This window comes from Emydura macquarii, unplaced genomic scaffold (assembly GCF_026122565.2).
Source record: "Emydura macquarii macquarii isolate MOO-44397 ecotype Brisbane River unplaced genomic scaffold, CSIRO-AGI_Emac_v2 contig_1043, whole genome shotgun sequence".
Lineage (NCBI taxonomy): Eukaryota > Metazoa > Chordata > Testudines > Chelidae > Emydura > Emydura macquarii.
The window spans coordinates 15789434-15815327 of NW_027131180.1; the positions used below are offsets into that span (position 1 = coordinate 15789434).

General features: G+C 44.0%; 1 protein-coding gene across 2 annotated transcripts in view; it reads right to left on the reverse strand.

The window, feature by feature from the left end:
• Nucleotides 1–206: 206 nt before the first annotated feature.
• The window catches only part of RRP1B (ribosomal RNA processing 1B), a 37725-nt gene continuing 12037 nt past the window's right edge, over nucleotides 207–25894 (reverse strand). Inside the window, exons 6-16 of one of the 2 annotated variants that reach the window (XM_067545174.1) lie at nucleotides 23980–24109; nucleotides 22299–22363; nucleotides 21527–21690; nucleotides 14459–14550; nucleotides 12819–12916; nucleotides 11794–11813; nucleotides 11171–11299; nucleotides 8420–9171; nucleotides 6017–6163; nucleotides 4592–4658; nucleotides 207–2295 (exon numbers count right to left, since the gene is read on the reverse strand). In XM_067545174.1, the coding sequence (XP_067401275.1) occupies nucleotides 2108–2295; nucleotides 4592–4658; nucleotides 6017–6163; nucleotides 8420–9171; nucleotides 11171–11299; nucleotides 11794–11813; nucleotides 12819–12916; nucleotides 14459–14550; nucleotides 21527–21690; nucleotides 22299–22363; nucleotides 23980–24109 (1852 nt within the window). In that variant the 3' untranslated portion in view covers nucleotides 207–2107. Of the gene's footprint in view, nucleotides 2296–4222; nucleotides 4426–4591; nucleotides 4659–6016; nucleotides 6164–8419; nucleotides 9172–11170; nucleotides 11300–11793; nucleotides 11814–12818; nucleotides 12917–14458; nucleotides 14551–21526; nucleotides 21691–22298; nucleotides 22364–23979; nucleotides 24110–25894 lie in introns of those variants that run through there. The other variant, XM_067545175.1, reaches the window with a different exon arrangement.

Sequence of the window (25894 nt, forward strand, 5' to 3'; positions counted from 1 at the left end):
ATTAAAATCCATGCACATACTAATATGCTATTATGCATATTCCACAAGAGACTTCTTACTCACAGTACAAGATAAACAGCACAACATATTACTGATTAGTCCTTGTTTACTTCTACTCACCATTGTCTTGTCAAAATAAGTCATTTTCTATTATACAATGAGAATTTCTCATTTTTATAAATTAATAATGTACCAAACAGCAAATATTAATATTGTTGTCAGATGTATGCCCCTTAGTTCTTTATTGACCAGCCAGATCAATAACAAAAAATACAGCCCACTGGAATTCAGTCCTTCATTTTGGCTGAGTAATAACATTCAAACAGCAGGGGTAAATGATTTTCTAACGTGCTCTCATATCAGTACCACAAGCCGTGGACTGGCATTAATTTAGTGCAACAGCAAGAGCCATTTAACACTGAGCACCCTCATTAATTTACAATTATATACGCATTTTGGAGAAATTTTAAATTAACTGGTTTCACAGAAAGTACAATTTCATTCTAGTAGCTGTTGGAACTATTTGGCAGAGGACAGCAGGCACCAAAGACTGGTAAAAAGATATGGATTTATCTAGGTAGATAGATAGATTTTACATATTTACTCTGCTGGCTGAAGTAAATACCTGCCAGTTTTGATATGACAAGATAATGATGTAAGCTTCCTGTGTCTATGGATTCCCAGAAGTAAATGGAGAGAAACTAAATTAATAGCTGTGTTCTGACACGATACTGTGTTTCAAGACAGAAGTCCAGTGCAGAGATCTGGTGCAAATTCGTTTTTGTATAAGCAGGTCTTTCAAAAAAACACCTACTGCACCAGATTATAGAATAACTTCTGCCCCCCCCCAATCATAATTTGTCAGAATACATTAACGGTCTGTTACAGAAGTTTACTTCATTCTTGATTGAAGTCATAAGAGAAACAAAATTAAAACAAAGTCAAATCAGAATAATAGAATAGCTGAATGTTCCATGCAGAATAAAACATATCAAAATATATCCTGTAGAAATAATTCTTCTGGTTCTACCTTAAAGAAAAAGATATGAGCTACTTGGGCTATAAAGCTCTACCTTGTAATTAAAGGCACCAAGGTTTTCAGAGAGGCGTATCCTAAACAAAGATGCACTACTCTGATCTAGCTTGCTTTAATGTAGTATAAACATCATTCAGTGAATGAAAGTCTGATGCCTGCTCAAATGTAGTGACACCAATTGGCAGAGAAGGAAACAAAGATTATTTTGAAATCTTTGCACTCTCTTTGGGAAAGACAGAAGCTGAACATTAAAATACAAGAGACTTCTCAAATATGATAGCATTATTTCAGTGGTAGTAGGTAAAAGGGGGGAAATGTGGGAAAGCCAATGATGACACCAAAAGTGATAGTGAAGTACAAGTCAGATTTGGCACTTGTTTTACAGATATTCATATGGTTTGCGTATTAGCAGCTGATTGGCCAATCAATGCCAGAGGTTTATCTGTGAAATGATCACTTGAACAGCTACTTTATTTCTAATCCAAGGATACATTTTGTTGCCATCAGTGAGGCTGCGAAGAGTCAAGTGGTCCATTAAAACAGAGACACTAGGTTTTCATTATTGTCAGAAGTCGATTAAACAGATCATTAGCAGGAATAGGTTAAACCAGAATGCCAGCCATCAGAGTGACACAAGAGGCAAAAGCCAGGAACAGATCTGTAAATACACTGACAGCTGACTAGAAGATTTAAATGTCTACATTTTCTTTTTAATAGCCTGATCTGTTGAAGACATTCAAGCAGCTTGAAGAACAAGTTTTCTTAATCTGTCTCAAAGAATTGACCCTCCTAGTCCTTTAACTAGCAAGTTTCTTGAGAACACCCTGGGGAGAGATCACACCTTTTTGGAAACCTGAGTGGAGTCATCTTAATCCCTTTTCTGAAACAGTTGTAACAAGGTATTTCATGGTACAGCTGAAGAGGTGGTAAAGCAGCAGTGTGTCACAGGTCACAATCAGAACCTTTTATATACAGTTCATAGCAACTTAAAAAAATAGAGAAGTCCAAAATACCGCCAGAGAAAGCTCTAGTTTACTGAAATGTCCTGTACAAAAGTAGCTCCTAGTTGTCTTAAAAAAAGTCCATAGCTGCTGGTCTCTTCTTAGCTGGTATTAGAAATGATTTCTTCATCTGGGGCACTCCTGGGGGTGTTACAGGTGACTTCAGCACCCCATGGGGAGGTTTTTGTTCAGGGTTGAAAGCCACCCGGGAGGCTCCTTCTGGGCTCACCAAGATACTTTTGTCTGTCTTTTTAAATTCTGTCAAATAAAAGTTAAAGGACAAAGTTATTAAAGATCCAGATGTTTAGAGATTTAAGCAGTTCCACAGCTCTCTGACTGCTCTGGCTCCCAAATGGATACCAAGGAAATCTGTCGTTAATTCACGAGATCCAGGCTGTTACCAAAAATCAGAAACCTGAGACTGGCGGGGAGAGAAAGGTTGGAAGAGGTCAGCCTGAATCTTCAGCTCCTGATGGTGCCTTATCACACTCTCTTTAGGTTGTGCTACCACCTCCAGCTGTAACGTATGGACTGACAGGTGGTAGACAGAGAGAGCTGGCTGGTCATGTGGTGCTGCTCTCCTTGTTACCAGATCCTACATCACATTAAAAGCCAGCTAAATAGTTTCCTTATTTTCCTTTTCCTGCAGTTGCCAGAGTCATTCCATGATCGTAAATGAGAGGCAAGGTGCCCACAAAACAATCTCTCCGTAAAGATGCAATGCAGCCTGAGAGCCCTTGATCTAGGTTTCCTAACAAACTTTACATTTTCTCATTGAAAAGAAGAAGAATGGAAAAAAAGCACTGTTCTTAATGTTTAAATCACATGGTCCTAGCAATCGATTACCATTGCTGGCCCAAGGATTTAAGCATTTTAATTCTCCTCACAATGATGGTTTATAAGTGCACACACTTACAGTGGTAAGAGATACAGAGTCTGTTACTCCAGTGCTGAAATAATTAGATGTGGTCTACATCTTCGAGAGGATAAAAAGGTAAGAAAATAGGTGCCTTGCCTCATTACATTAGAGATTAATTTCAATTTTATACACATCAATATATTACCAAGCAAAGCATGGTACATGTAAGAGTCCATGTGTGTGGGGATATTTATTTGTTAATATCATGGTCAGCAGAGGCAGTCACAGTACAGCTGGAATTTTGCCAGAACAATGGTGGCTCCCCTGCCATGGAGCATGGGTCACCAACGGTTCACAGATGTTTCTGCTGGGAGGCAGAACGAAGTGGTGGGGAATCTGAAGAAGAGTGGCTTCACAGAATCATAAAAATGTAGGACTGGAAGGGACCTCAATAGGTCATCTAGTCCAGTCCTTCCTCAGTGCAGGACACTAAGTATTATCTAGACCAACCCCATCATGGAGGTTTTTAAGAATAGGTTTGACAGAGATTTCATGACCTCCCTAGATAATGTGTTCCAGTACTTAACTACCTTTACTGTTAGGAATTTTTTTCCTAATGTCTAAGCTAAATCTCCCTTTCTGCAATGTAAGCCCATTACTTCTTGTCCTGTCCTCAGTGGATCACGAGAACAATTTATCATCCTTCTCTTTATAATCTTTTATGAATTAGAAGAGTGTTATCCAGTTGTCCACCCACCTTATAGTAGGCTATATTTCCTTAGTTTGCCCATGAGTAGGTCATGTGAGACAGCATCAAAAGCCTTACTAAAGTCAACATACATCACACCTACTGCTTCCCCCCCTTATTGACAGGGTAATAAGCCTTGTGAAAGAAGGATATTAGCTTGGTTTTATAAGATTTGTTCTTGACAAATCCATGTTAACTGTTACTAATGACTTTATTATGGTCTAGGTGCTTACACATGGTTTGATTATTTGCTCCATTATCCTTCTGGGTTACCAAAGCTAAACTGACTGGTCTATAATTCCCTGGGTTACCCGTAATCCCCTTTTTATAGAGAGGTACTATATTTTCCCTTTTCCAGTCCTCTGGGATCTATTCTGTCCTCCACGAGTTTTCAAAGATAACTGCTTATGGCTCAGAGATGTCTTCAGCCAGCTCCTTAAGTATTCTAAGATGTATTTTGTCAGGCCCTGTAGATCTGAAGACATCTAACTAGTCTAAGTAATTCTTAACTTGGTCTTTCCCTATTTTGTCAGATCCTACCCCATTTACACTGATGTTCACTATGTTAGACATCTGATAACTGGTAAATTTTTTGGTGAAAACTTGACTCTTACAAAGCAATCCACAGAATGAAATGGGTTTGAAACCACTCTGATATGACATTACTGAATCCAGGGGATTCCATCCACTAGGGATCAGCACAACTTCATGGGAGTCCAGACGACTCCTTTATCTCTGAGACAGAAGGTTAGAGATTTCAGTCCCTTTCCTGGATCGTGACCTGGGTGCATAAACAATGCCAAAACTGTGACAAAAAGACAAAACTCCAGATGCATCATTTGATGGGTTCCACATCCACATCCCGTTTGTGTAGTTCTCGTCTTTCCCCTTGCCCCACTGCACCCCAAAAGACATATGGTGAAGGTATGCAGACACATTAGACTCACCTGCAGTCATGTTCTTATTCAATCCAAAGGTGACTTTTTTGGAGCTGGAGCATTGCAGCTTGTTTAACTACAGAATAAAATAAAGATGGCAAATAAAGTTTCATTTAAGGTAACATTACATTCTCTGCTTCCCTGCTGGAGTCCTGATGAGTCCCCATTTCTTCCCCTGTTTTAGATACCCTCCCCACCTTAAAGACCTAGGCATAGCAACCTTTGCTTAGCAGTCACCAGTTTATTGGATACTAGAAAGTCAACTAGATAGTTAAAGTCAACTAGATAGCACGCCAACAATCGAGAAGATGTCCTTCCTCCCAGGTATTAAGCACTCTGGCCCCTCAGCACTCTTAGCTCGCTGAGCTAAAGAGGGTGTTACAAAGCATAGTTTTAATAGGGTTTAGAAAAGCTGAAAGAAAGTTTAAGAGGTTTGTATCGAAACAAGTAGGTCGTTTCAGAAAGACTTCTGTTACAACTGTCCATGAAGGGAGAGAACTGCAAAACTTAAGAGCCCATCTGTAAGCGCAACAATAATTTGTGCTTTTATTTTTCTCAAAAAAGTTTAAAACCTCAGAATTGAACTTTACCCAAAGGGGATTTTTTTAAACAATGAAAGATGTTACTATTCCAATTAGTCAGCCTTAGGAAATACGCCTGAATCAGTTTACAGTACTCAAGTGGTTTTTTCTTTGAAAACTGCCCATTTTACAGGTGCCAGATTAGTGCAGTGCGCTGGGGGAGAAGTGGGCAGGGGGGACTAAAGTGGTGGCAGAATTTTGCTGGACATAGGGAGAGGCTTCACTTTCCATCTTACCCCCTGAAGAAGAAGAAGAGTAGGGCAACCGCCAGCCAGAACAGCCCATACATATGAGGTTACAACTGTGGGTATTTAATCATTTTGATTAAATAAGATGGCAGATAATCCAACCACATACAAGCAACAGGTTAAATAAAATTACTCTTGAAGAGTTTAAACAGCTGACTTCGAGAGCTTCACTTTGTGTGTGCGCGTCAGGGGAAAAAAATATTACTTCTTGAATGGACAATTAACAACCCCATGGCAATCCACAACTCCGACTCCTGGCTCTGACAGGCCAGTTTTCATCTTCATTAGGGTTTCCAAACTTTTACCAAGTATGAACAGTGCTGAGATTTTGCCAGGAGCCTCAGGGCTGCATCTAATTTGTGCAGGATGGAGCAGTCAATAGTCTGCCACAGTCACAGATGCTGCCCAGGGAGACTATAGGTCCCAGCACAGCTAGACTGAGATGCTGGTGTGATCCAGATGGAGTATCCACAGGCTGGGACCCACATCTTGGCAAGCTGCCCTCTGTTTTTTAGATGCAGATAGCTGTGAGCTGATTTTGGAGTTCTGTAAGCCATACTTAGGGCAACCCCCAATTTTGGCAGACTAAATCAGGGTCACTTTACCTGCACGGAGGCTCTGGTTGAAGAGATGCTGCCTTTGGCTTTCCTGAAGAACACTGGCTTTGGTAAAGTTGTTTTTTCAAATTTCACAAAGTCATTTCCTGTCTTTGCCTTCTTTTTCTTTAATGGAGTGAGAGTGCCACCAACCTCCTATGAGGGGAAAAATAAAAGTCTACTCAGCATGAGAAAGGGCAGCAGCTAACAGAGAAATAGATGGTGTTATGGTTAGTGCTCGCCATTCGCCAGTGAAGGCCATAGTTAAACAATTGTATCTGGTCACAAATGAATGCTAGTTCACAGTCACTTGTTAGTGCCCTGGTTAACACTTGCCCCCATTACAAAAATATCTCACACGTTTGCATGACTGGAAGTCTCTGTTCAAGAAGGGTCAGTGCTGGAATAGCAAGACAATTGCATGAGAAAAGGAGGTGCACTGATGGAGTTCTGGGAAGTGAAGGGAACATCTAAGACATTGCTTGTGCTGTCAGGGTCCAGGATCATTTTCAGGAGCACAAGGTTTCCCTACACCCTTCTATGTCCTTCTGGAAGCTCCAAAGCTTTCCTCTTTCCTTCTCCTCAGCTAGGGTCAAGGATTACACAGGATTACTTTTGGGGCTGTTTAACTCTACTCCTTTGGCTGGATGGACAGAAGAGTGGGCAGACTGCTACTAAGCAATACAAAGCATGCTATCCTCTCTAGGGATTGAATATGCTAACAGTATCTCTCAGACGGGGGACCAAGAAAACTACCAGGAACCAAATGAAAATCTCTTGCAGAGCACTGGCCACTATATTGCTGCCCTCTCTTCAAAGACCCAATGAGTAATGTTAGTTTAGATTACTAAAAAAAAAAAAGAGGATGATCAGAGGGGTCCTGTCTCAGCACAATCTGAATCTCATGACCACCACAGGGACTAGAACTAATAAAATTATGCACCACTTTAAACAAAGCGGAAGTCTTAGCTTCCCAATTTCAGAAGCCAAACTGTGAAGGAATTCTGAACATTTCTGGTTTGTCTTTTCTATTCTTTTATGATGTATACAGTTAGCTTTTTCCCCTTCCCTAAGTTTTTCACGCTTGGGAAACCAAGAATCAAAACTTCTCTAACTTCTCTATGCTGGGGGCAGAGCGATCTGCAACTCAGGATACAGCTTTGTGGGACATCATTCTTCAAGTGTAGCTAAGCTCCTCCATCAAAGACAGAGAAGCAAGAACCTGATATTAGACAATTTAAAACAAAAGGTTTAAAAAAAAAAAGGGGAGTCCATCTTTATACATCACAAAGGAATAAAGCAGTATTTGGTCCTGCACCAGAGACAGATTTAAAAGACCAATATTTTGCAAACCCTCCAATGGTGGAAACGCGTGATTTGCGAATAGGAAATGCCAGTTTCCAATGCTATCATGAGGAACTCATTGTCTTAACACCATTAGACAGCAAGACATAGCCCTTTTAAAAAAAAAAAAATCACAACATTGAGTATAAAATGCTCTGGAAACTTTCTAACAATATCATAATGTATGAATTATTAGTCCTCCAAGGATTATACCATTAGGCCTTGTCTATACACAAACTTCGCTGGTTTAACTAAAGATATGTTTTTAAACTTGTTTAAACTGGTGCAAATTTGTGTATATACAAGGCATACAAAGTACTTCTTCTGCCTTAAAAAACCAGGCTGCTAAACAAAGAGTAAAACCTTCTATTTGAACTTGCATAAATATTTCCTGAATAGTTTCCTTGGCAAGACAAAATGAATGATGTGAGATATAAGCAAGATTTCCAAGAGCAAAACTGGGGGTTAAAATGCTTAGGAAATTAATCAGTAAGCAAAATGAAAATATCTAGCTTGTAAATATTCACTAATTTTCATTAAGGAAAACCCAGAATATTTCAGGAAAAAACAAACAGACACTGCACTGCAGGAATCCTGGCCAAGTCATAACCAGCAAAACATTTCTTGACCCTAAATGCTTTGTGGACTCAGACTGCCTCTACTTAACCCCAAGGCAGGAGTAGAGGACAAAAACCAAAAAGACCACACATTGTGGCAAGTATTATTATTATTATTGCCATATCAGAGATGGCCTTCTGGCCAAGAAGAAGCTGAGCACAGTACTGGACACAAAGCCCTCCCCTTCCAAGGATTTGGCACATTCATTCATACAAGTAGGACGAGCAATGAAAGTCACCCCCTTACACTTGGATCCATGACATTCCTGGGTGCTGAAAGAGGGTAAGTGTACATATGGGACCCTCCCAATCTATTATTTCCCAATTGATATGGTTATCCCTTGACAAGGGGAATTTAATGCATGTAAAAAAACATCCCATAGACTACTCAGCTCAAACTGAATTCAAACAAGCCTGACAGGCAAAAGAGAATTAAAAGCCCTTTGCTTACACTCTTCTTGCTTTTCTTGCATGCAGCCTCAAGAACTCCCTTCACTTCCACAGAGTTTATCACCTCCTTGATCTTCCTCTTCTTTTTCAGGGAGGGTGGTTTCTGATTTGAGACCTTGATCCCTTCTAAACTGCCCAACTTCTGTTTTTTCTTCAATTTGACTTTTTGGGGCAGTGTGGATTCAGAGTCCCCTTCTCCTGATAGGTTATTCTGCAAGCTTTCGCGTTCTGACTGCACAGCAGCCTGTTGAGATAAGCCATTTCCATTGAGTAAGACAGTCCCCATTTTCTGTTTCTTTTTCACCATCTTGGTCGTAGTTACAGTGACACAGTCGCTGCCATCCCACAGGGCATTGGCATTAGCGGGTCCATTTTGAGAAATAGGTTTTACGTGAAACTTCTGCAGTTTTGTATTCTTTTTCTTGAGTTGTCCCCTTTTATTCTGCATTACATCGGTCAGAGCATCCTGTGCACAGTTATCACCATCTCCTCCACTGTTGGTTGCTCCAATGCCTGTCTCAGTTGCCTCTTTGTCCAGAGATTTTTTTTTCCTTTTTCTCTTACTATTTTCTGATGCTCTGCCCTTACTGGGTTCCTTGGGTACAGCTGCATCAGGTACTCTCTCCTTATTTTTCCCATCAGTTGTGCTGGAGTCTGCAATTTGACACGCCCTCTTCTTCCACCTCTTCCTCTTCTTCTGGAGTCCTGATACATCATCTTCCTCGGCACTGGATGCCTCTTTTTCATCCTTCTCTATAAGGAAGCAAAAAAAGAAAGAGCAACATTTAACCCAAACATTGAGCTTGTAGCCATGCAAATGCAAAACCTGACATTAGAAACAAGTGCAAAGCCTCCCACTCTTCTAGACATTGCCCCTAATTGCGCATGTGCTAATGGCATTCATCTTTCAAGGGGACAGAGAAGTTCTTACTGTCACAGTAAATACCAAGAGCACTTCTTGACTGGGTAAAGGTAAAGCACAGCTTCTTCCCACTCTGCCTTCAGGAGCATATTGGTTGAAATCCTAGCTCCTCTGAAGTCAGTAGCAAAATTCCCATTGACTTCAACGAAATCAGGATTTCAACCTCTACCCTTCATTCCAATGAGACTCAGGGACCGGTGAATCCAAGCAACTGATCACCAACTTAAAACAATTTCATCCTGTTGCATAGGTTCACACACTCCGCATGCAATGCGAGCTCCTAACATGCGAGTGGGGACCTGGCTTACTTCAAGACTCAACACGCAGTGCGAGCTCCTAAAGTGTGAGCGGCAGTGACAGTCACGTAGTACAAGCTCCTTCGTGTGGTGACTGCAAATATTGGCGCAGCTACAATGCCCTGCCCGTGGCAATTTTTCAAAACAAGATACCTTTCTTTAATGGTGTGCACACCAGATTCACAATAACCAAGATGTATGCCAGTATTCCCCCTTTCTCAATTCTCCACCAAAATGTTATACTTATAAAATAAACAGCAGGATTTTATTCAGGGGGACAAGGCAATACACCACATTTATTGTGAATAAAAAGATTTTAAAAAGCAATTGCCTGCACACTTTTACACAAGGTTCTACCAAGATGGAGTACAGTTACTAGCCTTAGTTGCTCGTGTTAGTCCACTGGTCAAGTGGCTAGGACACGAGGGAGGGAGCAGTGGTCTGCCGGTGCGCATCAATGGTCCTGGAGGATGATTGTAGAACAAAACCCAAAGTCCTTATCTTTTTGTCCCCTTTTTATAGGGGTAAGCTTTTATGCCACTTTATGGGTTCTATTTGTCATGCTGCATTTGCATCCTGGTGTGACTATCAATTGCCCATGTTTTACAAGCATGACCATTGATGTTATTTTTTATAGTTTATTTTGTTTTTTGAGGTGGATTCAGGGTTATTAAGGTGGGCAGTTTTCAGCCATCTGGGTAGTAAATGTTATTATTTTTACTTCTTTGAACAAAAAGGCGCCAGCCTCAAATGTTACTTTTACTTCACTCACTCACTCACCTTATTTATTTTTGTTTTCATTTTTTAATATTTGTAACTGGAAGACACAAGTATCTTTTAGAAGCAATAACTTTTTATTTAAAATACTTATTATTATAAAACATTTTTATTTAACACTGAATTTTTTTGTTTTAGAACATTCGCTGATGTTACTTTAAGTAGTGATTTTAAAACACACGTACTTCAACAATAGCAACAGTTTCACAGAATGGTTGTTGGTAACTTTATAAAAAGGATAATTAATGACCAGATGCTAGTTTCGGACAAACAGATGGTGGTTTCAAACAAACTTATTAATAGTGAACAGATCACCCTACGTGCTCAAAAGGCAAAGCCTCACAGAGACTGCTGTGGTGGTTTGTCACGTATCAAAAGAATAAGGGTGTTTCACATAGAATCAATATCACAGACTCAAGCTTTGGGCCTACACTGTTATGTTGCCAAGCCACACTGGGTATATCTGCATTGCAGCTGGGTGCAGGCCCCACAGCATGGGTAGACAGACTTGTACTAGTGGAACTGGAGCTAGTGTGCTTAAAATAGCGATGTCGACACTGAGGCTCAGGCTCTCAAGCCTGCCGGATCTCCTAGGTTTGAGAGCCCGAGTCACACAATGTCCATGCATCTATTCTAGCACGCTACTTTGAACCCTGCTAGCCTGAGTCTGTCTGCTCAGACTGGGAGGCTCACTCACAGTGTAGACATACCAAAAGGCTGGTGAGGGTAGTCTCACTTCCCTAGCTTTGCCTCCTACCTTTTTCTTTTTCCAGCTTGGCTTTCTCCAAAGGCTTGACACCTTTTCTCTTTCGCCTGCCCCTACTGAATGTATCGTCATCTTCATCTGTAGAAACATCTTCAGGGAAATTATCTTGTGGAAAGATTCCTGTTGAGCAAAAAGGTTGATGAAACTTCTGAACCCCCCCCTCCTCTTTCCCAGTAGTTTCTGTGTTCGCATATTGCACGAGGGACATTGATTCTCCACTTCACTTGTCTATCAGCACATTTAAAGCACTGCATATGCATGTGAACCAAAGTGTGCGGTTTCTTCATTATTCTGAATCAAATTAATCATGTTTTTCACTTAAGAAGCAAAGAATCTGATTAAGCGGGCAAGACCCTCGACGTATAAAATTACAGTGCTACCCAAGTTGTGAAGCATTAAATAATATGGGGACCTGAAAGCCTGTGTGAAACTGAGCAAGTTATGCTTCCTATTGAGAAAAGCACATCACAGCAATACCTTCTGAAACTAATATTCTTCAAACATATGTAAAAACAGCACATAAAGATATAACATTCACTGCAAATCTACATTGAGAACAGGATGAATCCTTTAACTGAACGAAAGTGGTTCTTTGTTTGCTGCTCAAGTCTCACCTTCTGCTAGGTCCTGGAACCTGAAAAAGTTAAAAAAAAAAAAAAAAAAAAAAAAAAGTTGTATTGTAATATTTGACTGAAATGTGCCCAAATTACTGCATTTATAATGCACACTTCCCACTTCTGAGGAATGCATAATATATGGAAGGGCTACAAAACATTAGTGCTCCAAGAGATCTGCCTCAGAACCCAATCAACTCAAAGCCAAGCTACTGAAAAAGTCTTGGCGAGAGTGATTTAACACTTCTCCCCCCTCTGCAGTTTGAGCACAGTGATTTAAGAGAGTGTGGAGTAATCTGCCAAATGAAGGTGTGGAAGCCTGATCACTTGAAAGACTTAGAACTATACAAGACAAAGCACTTGACAAGGCAGTGTAGGGAATAATCCTAAACTGGTAAGAAGTACAGACAAGACAACTCAAGTCTCTTCCAACTCTAGCATCTAGGAATCTGTGGGAAAAAACCAAAGCAAAACCAAAATCTGTCTCAGACCCATACATATACCCATGTCTGATAGAAATCTTGTTCTCATATATACTATAAGCAATGTCCTCTTTCTAAGACTATGTCTATACTTGCTGCCAAATTCAGCAGCAGTCGACGGGAGATATGCAAGCTACATAGAGAATCTCCCGTCGACTTCCTAACTCCTACTTACCATGGTGTCTTCAGTTCATTGCGCCGACGGGAAATGTGCTTCCGTCGACGCAGCGTTACTCCACCTGGCAGAGGTGGATTAATAGCGTTGATTTCTGGGTCAACTGAGCAGTTTCCACTTCTGCTCAATTGATCCGGATACATTGATCTGACGGTGCCGAATTTACCGTCAGTCTAGACATAGCCTAAGATATCTGGTCTCAGTAGGAATGTACTGGACAGCAAATTCACCACAGAGACACTTTCATTAAAAGGACAGAAATTTCTTGATGTGGACACTAGCAGTAGAAGGAGTTGGGAAAAGAGGACTTCAAGTCAACTTCGAGAAATCAGCATCATCATACAAAGCTTTGTTTCAAGAGAACTCACTTTTTGACCAATTTGTACAGACGTTTTCTGTTAAAAGCAGGTGTATATTTTCTGCTGGCCAATTCAAAAAGTCTGTCAGCAACAGCTTTATAGTTAAACTGTCAAAAGAAAGAAAGCACAATACAGCATCTCTGTTAGGCTATCATACTCAGCAGCCAAGTATAGCTGATGTTGTAAATACTTCAAGCAGCATATGTTTTTTACTACTTCCGATTCCTTTCTACACTTGTTCTCTGCCAAGATTCTCACCACCAAATGTGCACACTGGCTTTATGGATAGTTTATTTGTCTAAATACATAATAATGAGATGGGTGAGGTAGTATCTTATTGAACCAACTTCTGGGGTTGAAGAGACAACCTGGCTAGAAGAAGAGCTCTGTTGCTCAAACGCTTGTCTCTTCCACCAAGAAAAGTTGGTCCAATAAAAGATAGATCAGGTGGGTGTCTCTTGTACCCTCGGATAAATATGGCTACAACACCACTACATAACAATGGACCATTCAAATAATGTATTTTCAGAACACTTCTAACCTGGGCTCTCATTCAGAAGAAAAATCAATCAAATTAACTTATTTTTAAAAAGCCTTTCAGTTCAACACCAAGATTTCAATGTGCAACATTCTAGTTCCTGCTTAACAGCCATAGCCCAAAAGAGGAATGTGAGGTATCTCTGTTATAGCATAATCCTGGATCCGAGCAGTTCATTCCAAGGAGTTCAGAAGATCTGGCACACCTTTTAGTGCCTACCCCATGCCCTGAGCACCCTGCCCCCCTATCACATGTGCTCTCAACATCAGTAAGGGGTGCACTCATTCCTGGGGGCAGACGGAACACAATTTGGCTTTTTTGGTACCTCTTGAGGTTGAAGGTGTGAGGGGGTGGGGGAGGGAGAGGAGAGACGAAACAGAAGTTGACACGTACTTCTTCTGTTTCATCATTTGTTTTGTAACCTACTCATGAGGAATGTTATTACTATGACAGTCAGCTGAAAATGTTTCGGGTGTCTAAACTGCAATTAAAAACCTGTGGCTGGCCCATGCCAGCTAACTCAGGGCTGGTGTACAATGGCGGCAGCAGTTGACAAGCAAGCTATGTAATGTAGCATATCTCCTGTCGACGAACTGCGTCGTTGTCACGGTGCTGCATCAATGGGACAGCGTCTCCCGTTGATGCAGCCTTACTCCTTTCAGGGAGGTGGACTAATGGCGTTGACTGGAGTGCCCATCTCCCATTGATTGAGCAGGTCTTCACAACCCGCTCAATTGATCGACGTGGAGCCTGCAGTGCAGACAAGTCCTCAGGTTCCGGGGCTGTTTAACTGAGATTTAATTAATTTAATTCTGGCTGAGGCTGTACCCCGAGCTCTGGGACTCTCCCACATTGCAAGGTCCTGGAGCCCAGGCTCTAGCCTAAGCCTGGAAGTATACAGTGCAATTAAACAGCCCCACAGCCTGAATCAGCTGCCCTGGGCCAGTTGCGAGTTTTTAATTGCAGTGTAGACCTACCCTAAGAGATGCAAGACACATTTCCTTATTATTTCACTGGCGATGTCTCCACTATCCACTAAGTGACAAATAAAAAAGCCTAGGATTATTCATGGGGATCTGTCACGTTAACATGAAGCAAGCAAGACACAAACCTGGAGAACAGGTCCAATGTTTTCATCTGCATTTTCAGAAAGGTCCTCTTGTTCTTCAATGCCATGTATAGATTTTCTTGATAAATGTTTGTCTGTTATTACAAAAAAGGGATTTTAAAGCCCAGTCTAAAAGTATGGGGAAAATACTATCCAGCAGAGTGGAAAAGACGGTTACTTACCTTGTAACTGTTGTTCTTCAAGAGGTGTTGCTCATGTCCATTCCATTATAGGCGTGCGTGCGCCTCCATGCACGGCTACCGGAATTTTTTTCCCCTTAGTAGTACCCATAGTGCTGACTCTGGTGCACCCTGGAGTCCTGCACACATGTGGCGGTATAACAAGTGCCACCAGCCCTATACCCCCTCAGTTCCTTCCTGCCGTCAACTCCAACAGCGGGGACAGGGGGTGATTAACAGAATGGACATGAGTAACACACCTCAAAGAACAACAGTTACAAGGTAAGTAACCATCTTTTCTTCAAGTGCTTGCTCATGTCCATTCCACTGTAGGTAACTCACAAGCAGTACCGTGGAGGTGGGCCTGGAGTTCACAGATGAGCTGCCTGCAGCACTGCTCTGCCAAAGCCGTCGTCATCCCATGCCTGCTGGACAATGGCATAATAAGACATGAAGGTGTGCACTGATGACCAAGTAGCGGCCCTACAGATGTCCTGTACAGGTACCTGTACCAGAAAGGCTGCCGAGGAAGCTTGCGCACTGTTGGAGTGGGCTGTGATGACACCTTCACCTGCTTGTAACAAAACTTGATGCAAGAAGTTATCCAAGAGGAAACGCGCTGGGCAGAGACAGGTAAGCATTTCATCCTATCTGCCACCACAACAAAAAGTTGCATAGTCTTCCAGAATGACTTAATGCGTTCAATGTAGAATGCTAATGCCCACCTAATGTCAAGTGTGTGCCACCTCCATTCTTCCTCTGAGCCATGCGACTTGGGGAAAAAACACTGGAAGAAAAATATCTTGCTTGCAATGAAATTGAGACACTACTTTGGGTAAGAATGCAGAATGAGGCCATAACTAGACCTTGTCCTTATAGAAGGTTGTATACAGCAGCTCTGAGGTAAGTGCCCTAATCTCAGAGACTCTTTTTGCTGAGGTAATTGCTACTAGAAAGGATACCTTCCAGGAGAGCAACAGCAACGGACAGGTAACCAAAGGCTCAAAGGTGGAACCTGTGAGCTTAGAGAGAACTAGGTTTAGATTCCAAGGGAGCACTGGGTCTCGAACCTGAGGGTAGAGCCTCTCTATTCCTTTCAGGAACTTGACCATCATAGAATGGGAAAAAAACGATTTCCCATCTATTGGAGAGTGAAAGGCTGAGATGGCCACCAAGTGAACCCTCAGTGAGGCAATAGCGAGGCCTTGAAGCTTAAGGTGCAATAAATAATCTAGAATAGCCTGAACTGATGACTATTCGGGTGGAATTTCTTGGGACATTGCCCAGCAGGTGAACCTTTTCCACTTGGCCAGATATGAAGCACGAGTGGAAGGCTTCCTACTGCCCATCAGAATCTGCTGAACTTGCGACAAACACACCTGTTCCTCCAGGTTCAGCCATGTAGCCTCTAGGCTGTCAGATGCAGAGACTCTAGATCTGGGTGCAGAAGCTGACCCCGGTCCTGAGAGAGGAAATCGTGCCACCAAGGCAACTCCAACTGGGGAGCGAGTAACAGCTCCAGCAGCATGCTGAACCAATGCTGCTGGGGCCATGCTGGCAGGATCAGGATAACATTCGCTCTGTCCCTCTTGATCTTCAGCAGAACCCGTGTAGCAGCAGAATGGGCGGGAATGCGTACATTCGAAACCCCTCTACTGCAAGAGGAAAGCGTCCGACAGTGACCCCTCTTCGAGCCCGCGAAGTGAACAGAACTGGTGACATTTCTTGTTCTGTCTGGATGCTAAAGAGTCCACTTGGGGAGAAGCCCACCTCTGGAAGATCAAATCGGCCACCCTTAGGTGGAGAGACCACTTGTGGCAGGTTCAGAAAGACCTGCTGAGGCGGTCTGCTGCATCATCCTTGATGCCCAGGAGGTGAGAGGCTAAAAGGTGAAAATCGTGGCTCATCGCAAGGTTCCAAAGACACACTGCCTCCCTGCAAAGGGCTGATGAGCAGGCCCTGCCTTGCCTATTGATCTAGTACATTGTAGCGGTGTTGTCCATCAGAACCCGCGCTACCGTGCTCAAGATGAAGGGAAGGAACACTCCGCAAGCTAGGCGTATCGCCATAGCTCCCTTACATTTATGTGCATCTCTCACTCCTCCCATGACCAAACCCCTTGAGTACTGGGGTTGGAGCTGATCTGGGCCCCCAACCCCAAATCCGAAGCATCCGACACCAACGTGATCAAGGGGGCTAGTTCCTCGAATGGCATGTCCTGCAGTACTGAGTGAGGGTCTTGCCACCATCCCAGTGGAACATGACACCCGATCCAGGGAGTGTCTGCTCGGGGCATACACCTAGGCCAGCCATGAGTGGAATGGCTTGAGCCCTAGACATGCAAGGTGCCATATGGTCCAGCAGCTGCAGACAAGATCTGGCTGTTGCAGGGGGCAAGCAATAATGCCTCATATGGCTTCGAAGCGAGGCTGTGGTAGAAACGCCCTGGTTTGAGTGGAGTTTGGAATGGCTCCAATGAATTCTATTGGCTGCACCGGCATTAATGTTGATTTCTGTTTTTTTATTAACAGACCCAGACAGCAACAGATGGCACATACAAGGTCTAGGCTGCTCCGGACCTGAAACTGGGACTCCTCCCTTGATCAGCCAGTCGTCCTGGTACGGGTATATTTGCATGCCCTGGTGGCTTAGGTGCACAGCCACTACTACCATGCACTTTGTAAACACCCTCGGGGCAGAAGAGAGGCCAAAGGGTAAAGCCGTAAATTGGTAGTGGGAGTGGGCCACGACGAAGCAGGAAAAACCACCTTCTGTGGCCGGGAAAGATCGCGACATGGAAGTATGCATCCTTTAGGTCAAGGGCGGCATACCAGTCTCCTGGATCCAAGGAAGGGATGATGGAGGCTAGGGAGATCATGCAAAACTTCAGTCTCTTAAGATATTTGTTGAGATGACGCAAGTCTAGAATGGGCCTGAGACCCCCTTTCGCCTTGGGAATGAGGAAGTACAGGGAGTAAAACCCTTTCCCGCCCCTCATGTCTGTTGGAACTTCCTCTATAGCCCCTAGACTGAGAAGGTTCTCCATCTCCTGCACGAGAAGTTGCTTGTGAGAGAAGTCCCTGAAAAGGGACAGAGAGGGAGGGTTGTGAGGAGTGGGGGAGAAAACTGCAGGACATATCCAGCCAAGATGATGCCAAGGATCCAATGGTCCGATGCTATTCTGGCCCATTCGGATAGAAAGGGGGCAAGTCGGCTGAGGAATGGACAGGAGGGAGGATCCTGTCTCGAGACTGGAATGCCGTCCTCAGGCGCACCTTCAAAAGGATTGGCGCTGACCATTAGAGCACCTTGTAGGCCCCAGCTGAGCAGCTGGAGCGGAACCCGCAGTTGCCCGGCACCTCCTAAACCCCCTATCTCTGTTCCTTCGTCTATAGGGGGCAAAGCCTGGGGGCTGGTATCTCGGCAGCTGCTGCTGGGAAAGGAACTGATGCCTCGAGGCCAAGGATGTATAAAGGCTCAAAGAACATAGCGTGGCCCTCGAATCCTTCAGGCTCTGTAGTTTGGTGTCGGTCTGGTCGGAGAAGAGAGCAGGCCCGTTGAAGGGGAGGTCCTGAATGGACTGCTGCACCTCCTGTGACAGCCTAGAAGACTTCAGCCAAGAGCACTGACACATACAGATAACTGAGGCCATGGCTCTCCCAGCTGAATCTGCTGCGTCAGAAGCCGCTTTTAGGGCAGCTCTAGCCACCGTTCTACCCTCCTCGAGGATGGTGGCAAAGTCCAGCGCCTGCTCCTGGGGCAGGGTCTCCCCAAAATGCTTGAGGGAGTCCCAAAGATTGTAACTGTACCTGACCAGGAGTGCTTGTTGATTTGCAATCCAAAATTGCAGGCTTGCTATTGAATAAATTTTCCTCCCAAATAGATCCAGCTTTTTGTTGTCCTTATTTTTGGGAGTCGAGCTAGGCTGGCCCTGCCTCTCGCACTCATTGGCGGCTGCCAGTACCAGGGAACCTGGGGAGGGGTGGGTAAACAAATATTCAAATCCCTTGGAGGGAACATAGTACTTTTTTTCTGCCCTCTTAGATGTTGGGGGCAGAGACGATGGCGTCTGCCATAGGGCATTCACTACCTTAAGCACCCCTTCGTGTACAGGCAGGGAGACCTGGGCTGGCGCCTCCACTGCTAGTACGTCAGTCAAAGAGGCTGTCCAAGACCTCCTTGAGCTCCTCTGCCTCCAATCCTAAATTCGAGGCCACCCTCTTCAGGAGCACCTGGTGGGCCATAAAATCATCCAGAGGCACAGACGGCCCCAACGCAACAGCCTCGTCCAGGGAAAATGACAAGGACTGTGCTGGCATGGGAGGCGGCAGGATCCCCTCCTGCTGACAGGGAGCTGCTGTTGATGTACTTTCTTGGGGGACCGAATCCTCCTCTGACGCCGACTCGTGAGCCCCCTCCTGGGCCACCAGCGCTGACTGCACGCCAGAGGATCTGTATGAATATGGGCCTGTGGACACCGTAAACCCCAAAGGTCCCCAATACGGTCACTGTGCCGGCCACTGGTCCTGAGGCCAATCCCCTTGGAGACTGGTGCTGCGTTGACAATTCCCTGTGTGGTGACCTGGCCCTTGGGGGTAAATGCCACTGGTCAAGGGAGCAGTGCAGCTATTGTGGAGGACCCATCGCGGGCTTCCCCCTGGGAACCGGAGCTTTTTTCTTTGACAGCATCAAGGGCCTAGGAGAAGGAGGGAAAGGCAGGGCCATCAGGTCCCTCGCTGCCTGGAACGCCTCCAGTGTTGATGGCACCGTAATCTGAAGAGGCCTCCTTCCGCTCCCAGGAATCAAGGAGGGCCCTCTTGGCGGCAGTCGCACCTCTGGGCAGCGATCCCCTCTCCTGTTGACCCTCAGCCGGTTGTTCTGGTATTGGCCCCATGCTCAATCCTGCTTCCCTGGACTTTTTCGGTGCAGGGGAGCGGTCCCTGTCCGAAAGCTGCTTCCTCTGCCTTTTCCTTGATGGGGAAGAGGAAGAAGTCTGGTGCTGTGGTGGGGCCGGTGCCAACTGGGTGCTTTGCCCTGACACGATGCTCAGCACCGAGGCAGATCGTGCCAGCTTGGAGGCTGATCTCTGCGTTGCCTCCAACAGCAAGGCCTTCAGGTGGATTTCCCTCTCCTTTTGAGTCCACGGCCTGAAAGCCTTACAGATCTTGCACTTCTCCTTCCTGTGTGCTTCCCTCGGGCACTTTAGACAACTGTCGTGGGGGTCGCTAAGAAGGAAGGGCTTGCTGCAGGAGACGCAGTGCTCGAAACCCAGAGACTGAGGAATGCTCCGCTCCCGGACAAAGGCCCCTGTAAGGACTACTTGTAACTTAACTATCAACTATTTACAACTACTGTGGCAACGATTTTTCTCTGCCTCGGTGGGTCCAGCGCTTCCTCCTAGTGGTAGGTCAGGGAACGGCTTCACCCCCTAGTGTTTCTTCCACCCTCTAGTGGTGGGAGAGGGTAATACACTCTAAGATGGCCGCTTTCTGCTGACTCTTCTCCCCTGATAGCCCCACTGGGCGTGGTAGTGCCCAAACCAAATGTCCAATTCTATCTTCCCCTTCTGGCAGGGTCTCTTCCCTCAGGCCTCCTGGCCCGGGAAAGGTCCTTTGCCCTCTTCAGGCAGCATTTTCCTTCCCCCAGTCTTTGTACCTGCTGGGTTCTCTTCTGCTCGCGTTCTGCTCCTTTTCCTAAACCCGCCTGACTCTTGACAGCGTCTTGCCTGCTCACACCCACTGGTAGCTCACCTCACTCAACTCCTGCCACACCTCTTCTCTGGAGGGGAGGCTTTTAACAAGTCCTAGGCAGGACCTTGATTGGCTCCAGGTGTGTTAATTAACCTGGAGTAACCTCTGCTCAGGGGAAAAGGGACTTGCTGAGCCTGGGGCTGATATATTAGTCTTCTAGCACTCTCTGGTAGTCATCTGGTCTGACCCTGTCACACTATTTAACTAACAAAGAATAACATAACGATAGACAAACTAGCTAACACTGCTTATGGTACTATAGGAGCACTTGCGAAAGCAAGCAGAACAGTTCCAGAAATCATCATGGGTGGAAAGAAGGAACTGAGGGGGCCGGCGGCACCTGTTATACCGCGGAATGTGCACGGGACTCCAGGGGGTACCAGAGCCAGCCCTATGGATACTGCTAAGGAGAAGAAAATTCCAGTAACCATGCATGGAGGCGCACACACACCTAGAATGGAATCAACATGAGCAAGCACTCGATGAAGAATAAAAGGAGTGCTTGAGCTACGAAACTCTCTCCATGCAGGGAGATGGGAAGCAGCCATCATCTAGCATATTAGCATAGGGCTAAAAGTCAGGAGACTTGGATATTTTTCCTTGCTCTAGCACTGACATGCTGTTTTACCATTGGAAACTAATGAAGATGCACTACTCCTCAGTTTCCTGTTCTTTATATGGGAACGATACATACTCATTTACATTAAAGCATTTTAGCTCTATGGACAAAAAACATAATACTGCTCTTCTGAATTGTATAATTTCTGGGTCTTTGAAATGACTGTCCCCATAATAAAGGACATAGCTTGGAGCAATTCCCTCCCAGAGCAATGCCACAAAATACTAGTTTTTGGACAGCACTGGGTTATCTATGGCTGTCGCCGAAAGCAGGCTGAAATATGGAACCGTACTGTCTGGTATATAAAGGGAGCATTAAGATTTTTGCAATTTACTATTCTATGGTTACTTTACTAGAGTCGATCGCCTAAAGAAAACAGAAGCAAGATTTGCTGTTCTTGTATCCACCTGAGTGCCCTGCGTTGGCTTAAAGTTGGGATGGTATTTAAGAGGTAAGATAAATGTTTGGATCCTGTCAGTGGTTACCATATTCTTTTAAAGGCTTTTCATCACTTCTTCCTCACCTTTGGTCATTAATGGCTCCTTGCTTTCAGCTTCATCTTCCTCAGACAGCTCATCATCATCGCAGCTCGTTTTCAATTCTTTCATCAGATCTTCAATGGCAAAAGGGGACTGATCCACAATGGCTTCAAAGATACCTCGGGCTACTGCCTGCATCAGGTGACGACTGTATTATATTAAAAAAGAATGAGAGTGGGAGGGAACAAACAAACAAACAAACAAACACACACACACACACACACCATTAAAAGCCCCCTTTCCTTCCCATTTACATTTTAAAATGCTTTGAAGATGGTGAGACAGAGGGAGAGGTACGCACCTAACTTTGGGGAAAAAAAATCACCCATTAGTTAAATAAGTCACTTAACTCCAAAAAGATTATCCAGTTTAGTATTAGTTTCTTTCAATGTTATATCTTTGAGATTTTTCTGGGCTTATTAACATTTTATAATTACAGTAGTACCAGATCAGAATCAGGGCTCTGTTGTATTAGGTACTCTATAAACACAAGTACCAATGGTTTTCTATACGTACACACCCACTTCACTTATGGTTTTGAGGAACATAAAGGTTAGTTAAGCTAGCCACAAATGCCTGACCATGTGGTTGTTTACAATGCCCTTCTTTCTCTATGACCTGAACTTCATTAAATCTTTTGCTTTGCTTCAGTACATTTGTTCATTACCCTTTGAAGTGGCATTTCAAGAACTTCCTAGAGCTTAGACTAAATAAATAAAATGGAAAATCCAATATTCATCCATCCATCAAACTTACTCCTTAGATTTGGCAGCAATTTTGCAGAATGGTTCGATAAACTTGAGATTCTGGTCTGCTGTGAGCTGTGAGATCAGAAGACAGAAAGACTCAGTACAGTAGAGCAGGCAGGCCGAGTAACTCATTGTATGTTGTGAGGTAGAAGAGCGTTATAAGAGGTTACACAAACACTTTTTATCCTGTCAATTTTAGTGGAAAAAAACAAGGGTAACGCTTTGCCACCACTGCCAAGACATTTGATAGAAGCACTATAGAAATAGAGTGCTTTGTACACATCAATTTATTAAGCAACACAAAACGTCCTTGATCCTCAATTCACAGATGGCGAAATGAGGCCAAGGAAAGTGAGTCAGCCCAAGATCACAAAGGAAGTCTGCAGCACAGACTGGATGTCTGGAGTCTGGATGTCTTCTGACTTGCAGGCCTTAACTTAAAGGCCATCAAACACAACAGTACAGAACAGTAAGATTGGATCCCTTTGCTAAGCTCAACATATGAATATAGGCTGACACTTTCAAAGCAGTCTAGGGGATTTACACACATCTTTCATTACAAATAATCTAAACCTCAGACTATTTTGAAAGTCTCAGTCATAAGCCTTATGAACCCTATGCAATTCTGGGTCTGAAGAAAAACTGTTCCTGAATTAGGGCCCTGATTGTAGGCACTTTCCCCTGCTACAGAAGCTTTCCCTCCCACACTGCCTAGACCTGCCAACAGAATTGCCTGCTGGGTCACCCTTTGCATTCTGTTGTTTCGTCTTTAGAAAGCATTGCTACAAAATTGCTAATAGGCACATCTTCTCTGTTAAAAGAGAGAGAGGAAATAGTTATCAATAGGGCATCTGCCAGCAGCACCACATATGGACTTGCAAAATGAAGGATAAAAATTAGCATATGGGGCTGCAGAGACCCCTTCCCAGCAAGCTATGAAGAGTGACATTATGGGGAGAGATTTCGAGTAATAATGAAATGGTCAGCAGAATTCCGATTCCTGCAGCAGAATTCCACAGTAGCTACTGTAGAATCAGACTTTAAGCTGACGCAAATTTCTGCTGCTTTGCGAAAGCCAGTAAGACCTAAGTAAAATAGAAGAAGGTCTTTACTGAAAGAGATAACAGGCAAACCTAATTAAGATATTGTTGATACCTGGCAAAAAGTGCAACTTGTTTTTTATGGTACAGTCTATCAAAATGCACATTCCAAAGCCAGTATTGCCCAAGTGATTGAAGACAGTTTTAAAATTAGATTTCTGAACCTCTACAACATATGTGATGCAAGGGTCAAGTACAGGCACAAAGTGAATGTTTATAAAAGAAAAGTGATGAAAATAAAATAAAATAAAAAAAATCTCAAGAGAAACGGCATTTGGGTTTTCTTTTCCTTAAAAAAAAAGGGGGGGGGGGGAAGGAGTGTCAGAATCAAAAATAGATTCTTTCATTATATTTGCAACCTAAACTTGGAGCATTTGTAATAGAGCGCAAGAATTGGAAAGTGACCAATGTACGTTCCTTGTCCAAGCCGAGAGAAATGCAAAATGTAGCAGCATAAACAGTAAGTAAAGAGGATTTGAACAATTTCTTCAGTGTTAATATGAGTTATACTTAAAACACTGATAAAAGATAGTTGTTTAATACAGCAATAATTAATCACAAAGAGTATTACAATATGGGTTTTTTTACCTCCTTGGCTCCAGCTTTAGCCAGTTCTTCCAAATAGATGTCAATAAAATGGAATTTTATCCCATTGGGAGCATTACTCTCTGGGTGCATAACCTCCTTCATTAACAGATGCAGAAATGGCTCGATCAGACTGAAAAAAAGCAAGCAGATACATACATTTAAATGCTTGCATTTAGTTTGCTCTAAGAACAGTGTCCAGTCATAATACTTCATATTTCACCAACTGCTAAAAAGTGGCTTTTTGACACTTGTCAGAAATGAAGAAAATATTCAGAATCCAGTCATAATTTTTTTAAGCAGTAAAAATTGTTATTTTCAGAGTTTTGTGAAGTCCGAATGTTGTTTGCCAGCAGTAAGGAAAGTTGCTGACACCAGTGATTATAGTGGAGTGGCAACTCTGTTATAGTTAAGGTTTAGTCTCTCTTACCGTTTAAAAGATATTCTAAATGTTCAAAAATCCATAGGCTGACTCAGAATGCCTTGAAATTTACTATGCCTCATGGTGGTGAGGGTCTAAATTTGGGGTCATCCGTGCCCAGGGTTCCAAAGATACAACTCCCCCTAAAAAAACCCAGCATTTTACAAAACAGTCTGGCTCTTCTAACTTTTTTTCCACACACCTGGGGCTCAAGCTATGGCTCTAGTCCTCTCCAAACTGATCTCAGCTGCTCAGAATTTATCTTATCTAGTGTCTAGCATCCATTGCCCCTTTGGGGGTGTTATACTGAAGAAATTATTTAGGGCTGGGTTAGGAACTTGGGGCTGGATCATTGGTAGTTTGAGGCAAAGAGAAATGCATATGCCCAACAAAAGTAGGGCCTGTTAAAAGCAAAAGGGTTTCCAGGAAGCCTGCTGTCAGGATAACTGCATGGCTTGAGGAGACCTTCTGTGGTTATTGAACCTCAGCAACACCCAGGCACTAGGTGTTCAAGCCCTGTCCTTGGCAGCTGTCAGAGAATGTGCGTCGTGCATGCTCCTGGTCCTAAATATGGGTTCCTCTCGGAAGTTTCTTCCCTCTGAGACCAAAATTTCTGGTTTAAGAGAGAATTTGAAGTGCTCTGAAATCCACATACAGACTGATTGTATATGTACCGTCAAAGAAATTAGCATTAATTAATCAAATGACAGGCTCTAGGAAGCAGTTGAGGTTCTGTAAACATCCTGAACAGTAGGAGTGAATATGATCAAAGGAAAGCAAGTCCCTGGGTGATATGGTCCTTATACACAGCACCCCTAACATGAACTGCCCATGACATTTCCAGATTCTTATACCTTGTCTGATGCAGTGGTGGGGGTTACGGGGGGAGGAGAAAAATGTCATTGTAGCAGCGAGGGGCGCGCTGGAGCAGTGCAGAGAGCATGAGGGGTGGGGAGGGTGCAGGGTAACGGCACTGCCTCTTTTCGCTGTGCCAGAGCACAGCCCATGGAGGGGACAATGACCCTTATCAGTGCCAGGGATCATTCCAACACTGTTTTTGAAAATCCAGTTTGATGACTAGAGGCTGAGACTAGAGGACTGGGTTTCCACAAAAGTACTTTAACCACAAGTGGAGTGGGAAGGGGGGAAGTGGGTCATGTTTCCCTCTAGTGACATGAGTGGCGTCACCTCTACCCTCCCCCACAAATAGCTCCTACTGCACATCACTCCTCCCTATGGCAGTGCCACCGACCCGAAAGGGGGCCCTCAGAGCTCCCCTGCCCTTCACTGCTCCCCGACTAGAGAAAGAACCCAGAAATCCCCAGCTTCCCCATGCTGCCCCCAGCAGTGGGGAAGGGGTTCCTGGCTCACCATTCCCTCTGCTCCTATAGGAGAAGGGCAGGTCAGAGCAGAGGAGTTTGGGGGTGAGAGCTGTGCACTGGGGATGTACAAGGGACTTATCTTCGTGTCCCCCTCCCCCATACTTGCCCACATCTC